Source organism: Lissotriton helveticus, chromosome 12 (assembly GCF_964261635.1).
Source record: "Lissotriton helveticus chromosome 12, aLisHel1.1, whole genome shotgun sequence".
Lineage (NCBI taxonomy): Eukaryota > Metazoa > Chordata > Amphibia > Caudata > Salamandridae > Lissotriton > Lissotriton helveticus.
Genome location: NC_136073.1, coordinates 626,861,907 through 626,875,800, shown reverse-complemented (window position 1 = coordinate 626,875,800; position 13,894 = coordinate 626,861,907). Strand labels below are relative to the sequence as shown.

Genomic DNA, 13,894 nt, shown 5'->3' with positions numbered 1-13,894 from the left:
TGTTTCTATCTATATCAAATGTTAACTAGATAAAATGTGGCGATATAAATCTTAAATATGATTGGGGATGATTCTTATCTGGGACAAAGTATGGAACATAGAGGATTTGTAAAAACATCAATTGTGTTTATGATAATGTTTTAGTGATATTCTTTTAGTTATGTATCTTATGTTTTTTATTGTTCTTGTATTTAAGATATTAAATGTTCATGTGGGACTCTAATATTTTATCCTGAAGAAGGTGTTGGCTCTTTAAATACGTGCCCACCGAAACGCGTCTATGCACTTCTGAGTAGAAATACGTTTAGTCTATGAAGCAACGACTCTGACCACAAAAGTTACATATGTGTTAGAGTGTGATTGTGTTTTGACTACTGTATTTGTCTCACTTTAATAGGAACCATTCATTCCTTATTCTTGTATCCCACTTTTGTCTTTTTATTCTGTACAATTGTATATTTTTATGTGTATCATTTTATCAATTAATAGTGTACTGATGATAGGGTATATTGTGTTTTTGACATTTGTTTGAATAAACTGTACATTTTTCATGAAGTTATTTTTACATTTCCTCTTTGTTCCTCTTTGAATTTAATGTTGTGTATGTAAGTGTAGATGGTATAAAATTTCACCCAAAGGGGAACTCTTGTTTTGACATTTGAACCCGTTTAAAAAACCTTGGGGCCCCAAATTTATATAGAAACCCTCCTTGTCCGCTACCTCCCTCAACCAGTGCCATTTCCCCCAGTAATCTGCCCCACATAGTTTCCTCAGGGGTAGTCAACAGCATCCCAGCACCCTTAAATTGAAAAGCCATCAAATACCAATTAACGTCCGGGAGAGTCAACCCACCTTTTAGGAGCGTCCGTCTTATTTTTTTCCATGACATCCTAGCACTTTTTTGGCCCCATATAAAACTGCCAATTTTCTCTGGGTTGGGTATTTTTTTTTTTTTTTAGAAGGGGGGGGGCTGTGTGGCGCCCCTTTCTTTTTACTTTTTTGGGGCCCTAGGGACCACATCCCCCCAAACCTTACCCACATTAAAAAAAAAATTATTTGCACGGGAAGGGGCTGCGTGGTCCCCCTCCCGTGGCCAATTCCAGCCCCGGGGACCCCATCCCCCGGGGCATGGCCACATAAATATTTTTTTTTTATGGAGTGGCGATGCGTGGCCCCCCTCCTGAGGCCTCTATTGGCCACGGGAACCCCATCTCCCGGGGCCGGCCTTTATTTTTATTAACTTTATTTTTTAGGGGAGGGGACCGCATGGCCCCCCTCCCATTACTAAAAGCCCCGGGGGCGGCAGTCCCCGGGGCTAGGGGGGGGGGGCTCACATAAAAAAAGCAAACCCCAGGGGGTGGCAGTCCACGGGCTTGCGGGGAGGCGTGAGCCCCCGCAAATATTTAATGAAAGCCCCGGGGGTGGTGGTCCCCTAGTGTAATTCCGTTCAGCAGTTCGAGCTGTAGCCGTGTCTAAAGTTTCTTATGAAAAATTAATCTTTTGACCTCTTTTTTAAAAATTTCTCAGGAACTACTGAGCGGATTTACAGCATTTAAGAAAAAGAGAAACAAGGGCTACCTCTTTGCCAAATTTGGTGTAATTCCGTTAAGCAGTTCGGGCTGTAGCCGTGTCTAAAGTTTCCTATAGGAATGAACATGGAGTAAACACGTTTTGAGACCCCCCTTTTTTCTCAGTCCCCGCTTCCCGAATCACCCCGACTGACCGGAGCGCCCCCCGAGTTTTGAAAATTTCGCGAAGATTCGTCAACCGGCGCCAAAGTTATTGGGAAAACAAAAAACGCTTTTCCTACGGAAACTAGGTCCTAACTATAACTACCTACTGGCGACCGCCAGTAGCTGATATACATATTTATATTTTTTTTATCATACCGCAAAGTTACCTTAAAGAGAGAGCCCACACGGGTGAGTGAAGCTGACAGAGTCCCGCTGCAGTGTTTTAGCAGACCTGGAGAAACGCCATCTGGCATCCATCACAACAGGACAGGAGCTGGTATTCCTGGCAGGAAGGTGTGTGCGCGCAAACGAATGAGGATGGTAAAACAACCCACTGAGGTAACACGAGGGAATCTACCACTGGTGGGCATAAAGGCTCACTCGAGCAATACTAAGCACACCACAAGGGCCAGAAGGCCTTGCAAGTGGCCGCACCAATATGGGTGATGGATTTAAAAAGAACCTTAGGTGCACTACTGACTTCCTGCACTCCAGTTTTCAGAGCCAGTGATATTAAGCACACCGCAAGTCCTAGAAGGCCTTACAAGTGGCCGCACCCATATTGGCGGGGGATTTAAAAAGAACTTTAGGTGCACTACTGACTTCCTGCACTCCAGTTTTCAGAGCCAATGATTAAGGGCAGGGGCCCAAAACGCGTCTGGCTGCATTAATGGACTTTGTTTTTCTCATGTTGTGCGCTGCAGCCATGAATACATCAGTCAACTTCACTCACTCGTGTGGGCTCTCTCTTTAAGGGAACTTTGCGGTATGATTTGGAACGGCTAACCTGGCCGTGAGAGAGTCCCGCTGCAGTGTTTCAGCAGACCTGGAGAAACGCCATCTAGCGTCCATCACAACAGGATGGGAGCCTATATTTCCCTCGCAATCTCAAACCTATAATTCTTATTGACATGGACTGATGAGAGATATCACCGCCATATGTACAACCACTTTCTGTTCCCTCGTAATACTAAATTTCAGAGACTGTGCATGTTTATGATAGTATCCATTTTCAGGTGTCCCTTTTTCTTGATTTTATTGTTTGATGCGTCACTAAATACGCAATAAAATAAAATAGAAAAAAGGCATTACAAAAGGTTTATAGGTACGCTAGGCGAACTTTGAGTGCATACTAATCGTATACTCCGTTCAAACAAAAATGGTATCTCATTTCAACTAGCCACAGTTGTCTGCAAACAGAATTTTTAAAACCAAGAGCTCGGTGTATTTGTGTTATTTCCTCTGACATGAGACACAGAAGATCGGAAAGGAATGACCGCAGTCCAGCTGCCAGGAGTTTTTTGTTGCTTTATAACAGGACAGCTCAATATGGCGGTAATCCTACAGTCAGGCTCACACTTGAGTCTTAAAAAAACAATTTAAAAAGTTCTATGGAGCGAAAAAAAGGATTTCTTTATGTCTACATGATATAAATAAATAAAAATTGCACAACTTAGTGTAGTTTTTAGATGTAAATCAGTCCATCATGCATTGGAATACAAGCACTTCATAGGAGATTGCATGTTACACCAAAAGCCAACAGCATGAGGTGAGAAGTACTACTACTACTATTTGGACAGAGCACAAGCCCAATCCCAGTATATATTAAACATTTGGTAACAATAGTTGTTGCACACAGTAGCACTGTCAAGCAAGATTAACTAGTAAGGATGCACATCAAAGAAATTCTGATAAATATGCTCCATGTTTTTGCATACATTTTTTCAGTTGACTTGTAAACAACATGCATAAAGCAGACAGGCACATTTGTTCTGTGGTATTCACCTCTGTGATGAGTCTCCCTCGTGTCTTGTTCCTTTCTCTGTATTGTGCTCTTTTTTGAATCTGCTGCAGCACCCTCTCCCTGGTCGTCCTGTATTCTAGGGCAAATTCGCTGATCACTTTGCAGAACTTAGTCACTTTCATCTCTCGCACAGCGTTCGGTGCATACCCCATAAAGAGTAAAAAAGAGTGAAATCTAGAGGAAAAGACAATATTTGTAAAAAGAAAAGAAATACTGAAAAAAAATGAACTTAGAAATGAAATCATTAACTTTATTAATAAAAAGGTATACCCTGTGTTATGTTATTTCTTTAAATGAACATCAAATATCACCAACATGGATTCATGTACAGAAAACATTTCTTGAACTTGCCACTAAGGTCTCCTCTAACCACATGAATGCTACAGCAGTTCATCCTCTGTGCTGCAGATCCATTATTTCCATTGTTCATGATGAGCTCAGCTCGTCATGAGCACACAAGCAGTGTACTGCATGACGAGCTGAGCTCGTCATGAGCATGGAAGGGGTTAAAGGCTGGATGGTAACGAGGTATCTAACAAAACCTGACCAATGCCTCATCCGCCTAGTTCTTTGTTCCTTGCTTAATTTAGAGATGGAGAACAGTGTCTATCAATGGTGGTACTATAGTTGACAGCACTGTCGGAAACACTTTTGCAAGTGCTTTTTGACCAGACAACATGTTGTCTGCAACGTATTTAATTCCAAGAATGGGTAGGAAAACATGATAAATGCCCCCAAAGCGCAAGTTACTACTTGTGTAACGATATATCTGTAAGAGACATTAGTTAGTGATAGGTTCCTTCCCTTAGACTATCCCCAGGCGTCAGACTGGATCCTGAACGTTTTGCTTAGCAGTACCCCTGCACGTCAGTAGGTCACTAGGGCCCTAAAAGGGATGACCTTAACCCTAGTTATCAGTGCGCAGAACAGGGAGGATGGATGTGGCGGTAAGGAATCTATCACTAACTAATGTCTCTTACAGATATATTGTTACACAAGTAGTAATTTCTGCATCTGAAAGAGACACGTTAGTGATAGATTCCTTACCTTAGAATAGATGCCCCAACAATACCAGCCCCGGTTGAGGGTCTGTAGGAGCGTAGGGTCTGCTTTCCTATGGTCACCCCACTTTTTGCTTTTTGCTTCACTGGTTTTCAACTTAGATGTGGCTGTGGGCCTGCTAATCAGACCCACAGCCCTGCTGTTCTCTCTCTAAATTCACACCATGTACTTTAGGTACATCATCAATTGGGAATTGGGTCACTCTTATGAGTCCCTGTACAGTGTACCATAGGTACCCAGGGCATAGGTGCACCAAGGCCTACCAGGGGCTACAGCATATCTTTTGCCACCCCTGGCTGGCCATCCAAACTGGCAAAACTGGCTGATCACTCAGCTGGGGCAAGGTCGTGTAATCACCCCTTGCTTAGGTATAGTATTCCTATATCTACCCTTATATCTAGACACATATACACCTATAAGTCACTCCTAAGGCAGGCCTTAACAATCCTGGAGGCAGAGTGCTTGGTTTTATGTGAGATGAGGCTCTAGCATGAGCTGAGCCGGTCTGCAGCTTTCAGAACCATGTCCTTATGGCTGTTCTATGATATTGCCATACCATATACTCTTAAGTGCATTATGAACCTCGCGGTTAAATGCTAACTTTGGTTTGGCTTTATCAAAACATGTCGTGTAAGGTGTCATACGCTTTGGAATACTACCCCCTCACCAGTTCTGGCGATGGGGGTAGCATTCCACCCTTCCAGAGGGAGACAACATGTTATTCCTACTAATCCCGGTTAAAGTTAACCAGAGCCTCAGCATCACAAAATGGATGCTGCTGCCACAGACACAAGTCTGACCTCCTGCTGCTGGGAGTCCTTCCAGCGAGGGAGGCTTGGACAATAGGTTTCCTGTCTTGGGAGGTGCTAGCACCACCCCAGACAGGACATAGTGTATTGGGGCAGGGAGGGCTGAATGAAATGAGACACTGCCTGGGGCACACAAGGTGTCCCATGCATAGTCCAGTTCAAACCGGTGCTGGGGCACTCCAGCCCCAGCGCGAAACTGGACAAAGGGAAAGGGGTGTAACCACCCCCTTCCTGGGTCCCACCCATAGGAGGGACCTAGCAGGTAATCCAGCCCCTAAATTTGGTATATAGGTAGGAGCTGAGTCCCAAGACTTTAGATTTTTCCTGACTGAAACTTGAAACGAAACTCTGGACCTTCGACGTTCTACTTGAAGATAGAAGACTGAAGAATCTCCCTTGTGGTCAAGGAGTGACCACCCTCCACAAGCAGGCACCATCAAGCGATCAACGGTTTGCTTTGTCGACGCTCCCGCCGGAGCCCGAGCACAGAGCCTGACAAGACCCGGACTTCCAGACTTCCAACAGCCTGATCCACAGTCACAGCAGAGCTGAGACCCGAGGAGGCGACGAGAGACGGGGGACCGGCCATCTTGGAAAGTCAGCTAATTGCTTTCCGTGCAACTTCTGAGGCACCCTCGAGGTTGTGCATTGGGGATTGAGAACGCCCAGCCCCGAGCACCAACTGCACCGAAGATCAGCCCTCCACACTCCACGAGTTCTGCGTGGGGCCCTTCTGCATTTTCCTGCTCGACGCGTCTGTTCGGTCACTTGCCCGTTGGCTAGTGGCCTCTGTGACGACGAAACCTTGAATCTACACCGCTGGTCTGGTTGCTCCAGACTGGCCCCATCTCCCCTAAAAAGGAGCAAAATGTGAGGTGGTCGGCGTAGTGTTAATTTAAAAAACTAAATAGTGGACCATTAATAAATTTAAGAGATACACGTGTATTCCTAAGAAGGAGCCTGAATTTAATTCATTCAGTAATTTGTATCACTACATACATCTGTATCAAAAACATTTTCTTGGCAAATACACAGTAATATTATGTACACTATTATGCAGTGCTCCCAAGTGCAAGAAAAAGGAGAGTAATTAAAGTAGGATAGGTGTGATTAGGTCAGTGAGGGACAGGGTAAAGGCGTTGTGGTAAAAACACAATTCAGTAATAAATGATGGAACCTTTAAAGTCTTTTATCGATCATAAGTTCCCATAGTACACATTACACATAGGGCAATAATAGCTTCTTGTGATCCTATAGTGTATGTTGCTCAATAGGTGATGTCGACGTTTCGACCCCTGTTATCAAAGGGTTAATGGGACCTCATTCTGGGGTCTCCCTCAGGACAAATGTAGGGGTATGAGCACCTAAAATTATAAAAATGTCAATCAGTATCTGTTACAGGGTTATCCTGATCCACCATTATTCTCAAAGAGGTAGGTACCTACTGAAATATATGGGCTCTGGGGGTCCAGTCTAGACCGCCGTGGGGAGCCGTGTCTGTGGGTATAAATCACCACATTAGAATTTGAAGGGAAGGAGAAACTGAGGGGACAACTTTTCGAGAAAGCAAAAAGTAAAACTCACTCTGAATTAAAGGACACCGTCCTTGGTTTGATCCTGTCACGTTGCGTATTTCAATGGACACAAAGTTTGTTATCAATCCGAACAGAAATTGGATCTGTACCGCTAATCAGTCGGTATCAGCATCTGTGAAACATGAATACATTTATATAGGCAACCTGTTGAAGTGCGTATACTACACATTCGGGCATGTCATAAGTAAGGGGTGTGGAGGCCTCTATATCTGATGTCTAGGGATACTTAATTATAGACATCGCTATATAGTGAGAGTATCATGCGGGTCAGTGCTGATGAACTTCGCGTGTACGTGACAAATGACTTATATTAGGTATTAAAGCTGCTGTGCGGCTTGGTAGAATGCTGTGTTCTTATTACAGCCGTCAAGTGCATTCTTAAAAGCAGTGCTCAATCCAGTCTGCAAATGGCTGCTTGTGTGCGGGAGATAAATAGAGCCTTTGCGTGTTTAAAAGTTCAGAATGCGTGTGCCTTCTGAGTTAAGAATAATGGGCCGGGCCACTAAGGATACCATGGGTCCACCATGCTCAGGGCTGGTAAATGCCGCCTATTCTACGGAGAACCCAAAATGTAATGCTGCGGTAACGCGTGTGCCAGCTGCGAGAAAATTACAAAAAGCCCGTTCTTCAAAACAGAACAAATATAGAGCAGCGGTTCAGAGCAAATCCGGTAAAGTTCATCGCCCTTATAAATTAAAGCCGGTAACTGATCAGGGACTGTGAGCAACTTACAGATAGCCCGTTCAACAAGGGAGGGGAAATCTAGTGTAGCGGTTATGAGTAAATAACAAAGCCGGTAAATCACTAACTCTTAGAACTAATGTAACTAGGTATTTAGCGACTATGGGCGAATTACAGAAACCAAGTGCAGCGGTTCCGAGTAAACAACAAGGCCGGTGAAGTTACGGAAAAACCCCCCTTAAAACAAAGGCATCTAAAGAGGAAGCGCACAATTGCGTCCTACCTTGCCGTGTCAGACGATCACTCTGTAGAATGCTGGTGAAACTGACAGAGCTTGCCAGAGGTTACGGTTGCGGGGGGCGTGGCCCACCTCGCGGTGCTGTCGCTAGATGCTGGCTCAGCTCATGCCTTCCTAGAAAAACAACTAGTGCGTGTGCACTGTTGTTTGGACCTTGGTGTGTGTGGCCTCAGAGTGTTTTTTCATGATGTGACAATGTATCATGCAATTAGAACCAATAAATCTCGAACAGTAACTGCATGGCTAAACAGATTATTTTCAGCGACTGTATTCATTATTAGTGCCCCTAAATTGGGCATATATTATTGCCCATTACAATGTATATACAGAATGGGGGCACATTACAACCCGGTGTGCCTTGAATTGGGCATATATTATTTGTGCAATACAATCGTTTCCGAAATAGAGACACCGGAGTGCTGTGTACCTTGAAATGCGATTAATGGTAATAAATACAGTTTACAATATGCACAATAGCATATACATTATAGTCCAACGTGGCATTTGGTGTTCAAATTGTCATAAAAGGGACTTCACCATTGAAAACGTATTTACAAAGAATTATACATACCGCATTATCGACATGACCAGCACAGGTGATGATACAGGTTGTGCATACACATTTCAGGTTGTTCATAAACCGCTGCGCAGTTCAGTATTAGCATGAGCAGATTTAAACACACTTTATAATGATATAACATAATCCCATTGGCATAATTAACACATCGCATACAATGGTGGGCATCTAACTCATGGTTATGGGCCTATTGTCCATATATATATTATAAGGTCTTATATGTTAAATGGCTAGGGATACGTATTATCAGTATCTCATGGTTCAGGGTCCAAACCTGCCATCTGTGCATAAGTGGCATCAAGTTCATTAAGGCCGTTTTCTACTGTGCCTAGTAGATGCATCCATTTACATTCTCTCATATTCATAATGGGGCTCAGGTCCCCGCCTCTAGGACCCAGTGTGATCTTTTCTATTATTAACCACTTCATGGATTCAGGGCTGTGGGATTTCAACTGGAATGTTCTACCAAGGGAGCGCCTGCTGTTTGACATCTGATGCGACTACAATGTTGTAGAATGCGGTTCTTTATCTTCTGCTTGGTTTGGCCTATGTACACTAGGTCGCATGGGCAGATGATTTTCTCACAGCTGGCACACGGGGTACCGCAGCATTACATTTTGGGTTCTCCGTAGAATAGGCGGCATTGTACCAGCCCCGAGCACGGTGGACCCGTGGTATCCTTAGTGGCCCGGCCCATTATTCTTAACTCAGAAGGCACACGCATTCTGAACTTTTAAACACGCAAAGGCTCTATTTATCTCCCGCACACAAGCAGCCTTTTGACTGGATTGAGCACTGCTTTTAAGAATGCACTTGACGGCTGTAATAAGAACACAGCATTCTACCAAGCCGCACAGCTTTAATACCTAATATAAGTCATTTGTCACGTACACGCGAAGTTCATCCGCACTGACCCGCATGATACTCTCACTATATAGCGATGTCTATAATTAAGTATCCCTAGACATCAGATATAGAGGCCTCCACACCCCTTACTTATGACATGCCCGAATGTGTAGTATACGCACTTCAACAGGTTGCCTATATACATTTATTCATGTTTCACAGATGCTGATACCGACTGATTAGCGGTACAGATCCAATTTCTGCTCGGATTGATAACGAACTTTGTGTCCATTGAAATACGCAACGTGACAGGATCAAACCAAGGACGGTGTCCTTTAATTCAGAGTGAGTTTTACTTTTTGCTTTCTCGAAAAGTTGTCCCCTCAGTTTCTCCTTCCCTTCAAATTCTAATGTGGTGATTTATACCCACAGACACGGCTCCCCACGGCGGTCTAGATTGGAACCCCAGAGCCCATATATTTCAGTAGGTACCTACCTCTTTGAGAATAATGGTGAATCAGGATAACCCTGTAACAGATACTGATTGACATTTTTATAAGTTTAGGAGCTCATACCCCTACATTTATCCTGAGGAAGACCCCAGAATGAGATCCCATCAACCCTTAGATAACAGGGGTCAAAACGTCGACATCACCTATTGAGCAACATACACTATAGGATCACAAGAAGCTAGTATTGCCCTATGTGTAATGTGTACTATGGGAACTTATGATCGATAAAAGACTGTAAAGGTTCCATCATTTATTACTGAATTGTGTTTTTACCACAACGCCTTTACCCTGTCCCTCACTGACCTAATCACACCTATCCTACTTTAATTACTCTCCTTTTTCTTGCACTTGTGAGCACTGCATAATAGTGTACATAATATTACTGTGTATTTGCCAAGAAAATGTTTTTGATACAGATGTATGTATTGATACAAATTACTGAATGAATTAAATTCAGGCTCCTTCTTAGGAATACACGTGTATCTCTTAAATTTATTAATGGTCCACTATTTAGTTTTTTAAATTAACACTACGCCGACCACCTCACATTTTGTACCTATGTTATGACCCAGGTCGGATAGTTTTGGGGCCCACCCCGTTAAAACTTACCCCCCTAAAAAGGAGCAGCCCATCAGACCTTGCTGGTCTGATTAAGAAGCCATCTTCCTTTTCTGCATGGGTTGCCTTTGCCAAGGCTTGTTGACTCCAATCCGGAAGCCGACACCGCCGACAGCGAGATCCTTCATGGGAAAGTCCGTGCCCAGCTCCTGGTCGTCATCGACACCTCCTGGTCCACGTGGCTGCAGAGACAAGCTTCACGACATCACCTGATTGCTTCACGACATCGCCTGGTTCCTTCCTGGTCACTGGCTAGTGACCCAGACTCTGTCCCCTTTGCTTTCAGGTCCTCTTCATCCTCGATCCGCCCTTGGATCTATCCGGACACTTCTCTCCTGGTTGCCTGCAGCATCTTTCTCCAAGGCTCCATAGGAATCAGCAGCGATGAAACCCGACACACTTGGACACCTATGCACCCACTTCCTGTGGGTGAGGTAACACCAGTACTTCGGTGCTCCTGTGGGTATTTACTATCCTAGTGTCTAACTTTCAAGTAGCTTTCTCCTTGCCCACTCGGAAGTGACCTCAAAGAACTAGTTTCCAATTCTTTCGTTTCCATTCTAACTCTATGGTAACTCGCGTGTGTGTAAAGACACTGCACACGCATCCCGTGGGCCTCCTGCTCCCTATCCTTTGGTAGCACAGCGTAGCCCCAGCGATTCTCCAGGCACTAGGCCTGTCTTTTGTTCGTGACGTGGTTCCTATATCACTATTTTAGTATATGGTTTGAAGTGCCCCTAGGGCATTACTGTATATTGTGCAACTTACTGTATGATAATTAAGTCTCTTGTTATGTGCTTTATCCTCTGACCTCATAAAGAGTTCAGAGGGGTTGTTTAGAAATAAATACATATATATTTTATATATATCCTGTGTGGTGTCCTTTCATTTGGTATTAAAGGGATTGCATATGGTAAAACAGCTGGCCTTACATGCCCTCTTGAGTTTAGCCTAAGACTGCTTTGTCCATGCTACCACTAGGATAGCTGGTCTATAAGGTTGACTTTACAACCATCACCATAAGGGTTGTTTGGACTGGTGCAAGGTGCTCACTAGAATAGTGAACCTCATATACCAGGCCAACTTCTCACAGGGTCTGCGAATAAAATTACACCAGGAAGTCACGGAGAACAGAACGGCCAAAGAAGCCGTCTCTCCGAACTTGACTGTCAAGGCAGTAATGCTTTGTAAACGTGTGCAGCGAGGCCCACGTAGCTGCCTGACAAATGTCCTGCAAGGGAACGCCGCGTCCCAAGACAGTAGTGGCTGCAGTTGCCCTGGTCGAATGGGCACGCAGCCCCACAGGAGGCTCCTTCTTGGCCAAGGAGTAATATGCTTTGATGCACAGAACGACCCAACGGGAGATGATCCATTTATGCATGGACGACCTTTTTTGGCGCCCACGTAGCCAACAAAGAGCTGATCATCCACCCGGAATGTTGTGTACGCTGCAGATAGAATGCGAGCGCACGTTTTGGGTCCAAACGGTGGAGCCTCTCCTCCTCCCTGGAAGGATGCAGAGGCGGAAAGAAGGTAGGCAAAGTGATAGTTTGCCCGATTTGGAAGGGCGTAACAATCTTTGGCAAGAAAGAAGGACGGGTCCTTAGAACCACCTTGTCCGGATGAACTGAAAGGAAAGGGCATCGACATTCCTATACCAAACCGGTAGGGCCCGTACTAACGATTTATAACGGAAAAATCAGGGCATCGATACTCTACGGTGCAGAGCTCTGGGGTTTTGAAAATTTAACTCCATTAGTTTTAGCCCGAAACAAGTTTTTGAGATCCCTAACTGGTCTTCCTCAATCCACTCACCTTAAACCACTAGTCCTAGACCTGGGATGTAATACATTTGAGGAAATTGCTGGTTTCAGACCCTTAGCTTACTGGAGAAGGCTTTGGACTACGCCGGAGCTACTACCATATGCAAATGCACTAAAACACATAAGAGAAGTAGAGACATTTAAAATCAAGTGTAAGCAAAAGATTAAGTGCACACTGGTTGATATGGGGCTCAAACTACGTGTATACAATAGGGCTATGGGGACACATCCCCGTACCTGAAGGGTTGAGAGGATACTATGTTGGAGTATGACCTCCCATGTCAAAACATTAATCCACAAAAAATACTCCAATGGACCAGCATGTTGTGGTATATAAATAAATAATACCGGATCTAGGTTTTACTGGACATGGCAATAACAGATAGCTCAATAAATAAGAGTCAAGATTCGAGGTAGTAGGAGTTTGCAGGTTTTAATACAGCATAAAGGACAGGAACAGGACAACCTGCACGGGAACGGGATGGCAGCGCTGCCGGGGGCAGGATCAGAATCGGCGTAACATTTAATAACAGTGCACAAATATATATACTAAAACAGTTACATTACAATGAATTACAGTAGGCGGAGCAGTGGGTGTGGTCAATAGCAGTCGCGAAAGATAAGGCATAAAAGTGGGTGTAACAGGGCGTATACATAGACATGTGATGTAAACGTAACAGAATATGTCATAAATGGGGCGGAAACATGGAGGGGGCTACCTAAGGAGCCGGGACCTCTAACCTAGTGGTGCGCGTAAACTGACAATGACGTGTTACTAGGAGAAGCTGGGGGCTATGAACTCTGTGCTAGGAGTAAAGACTGGAGTCTGGAGAGTCAGGGCGACATGTACCTAAACAGTATCTAGTATCTGATGTTTAGAGAACATGTTGATATAAACTAAGAGTCAGGAGGGAAAAGGCTAACAGACTCTAAGACTGGAGCATGCATTATTCTACATGTAGTGCGTGATGAATATTAAATGACCATTAAATGCAGTATTTCTCTTACATGGAGATGTAAAGGCTAGACAATGACGGAAACTATTGATGCGATTCAGTAGCTTAGGAATGCAGAGAAGGAGGGCTGGACTGATAACTAGAATCATAACATACTCTTGGCAGACTCGTAGGCAGAGCCAGGCTGAGCCGGGCACTGTGAGGCAGGAAGTAAGTGAAGGGTCAGGAATACAGGTGGGGGCTGTATCGCTCCTCAGCGAGGGCTCAGGAGACAGAAGCTGAGTCTGGTGTCCGGGCCCTTTTGAGGCCTAGAAACGGGGACTTTACAATGAAATAACGTGCACACTGAGAAACGTGGCAACGCAACTTTACATAGGCCTGATATTCGTAGTATTCACGAGAACTGGAAACTGGCATACTAGAGATGGACACAACTATAATTGCGTCTTTAATCAAACATGGGGGATACATATGCATATTTAATCATGCACACATAACATAAGATGGAGGACACGTAGGGACACAGAACATGGCAAAATTTACTTTTCCACATTCCCTCCTTGTCACTACGTTTCCATCA

At 44.3% G+C, this 13,894-nt stretch overlaps 1 protein-coding gene across 2 annotated transcripts in view; it reads right to left on the bottom strand.

The window, feature by feature from the left end:
• Positions 1–13,894, bottom strand: part of FHOD1 (formin homology 2 domain containing 1) — a 1,641,100-nt gene that overhangs the window by 104,488 nt on the left and 1,522,718 nt on the right. For both annotated transcript variants that reach the window (XR_013603775.1, XM_078670473.1), the window contains exon 20: positions 3,519–3,711. Coding sequence is in view for 1 of the 2 variants with exons in the window: in XM_078670473.1 (XP_078526599.1) it covers positions 3,519–3,711 (193 nt within the window). In the remaining variant the exon portion in view is untranslated. The remainder of the gene's footprint in view (positions 1–3,518; positions 3,712–13,894) is intronic.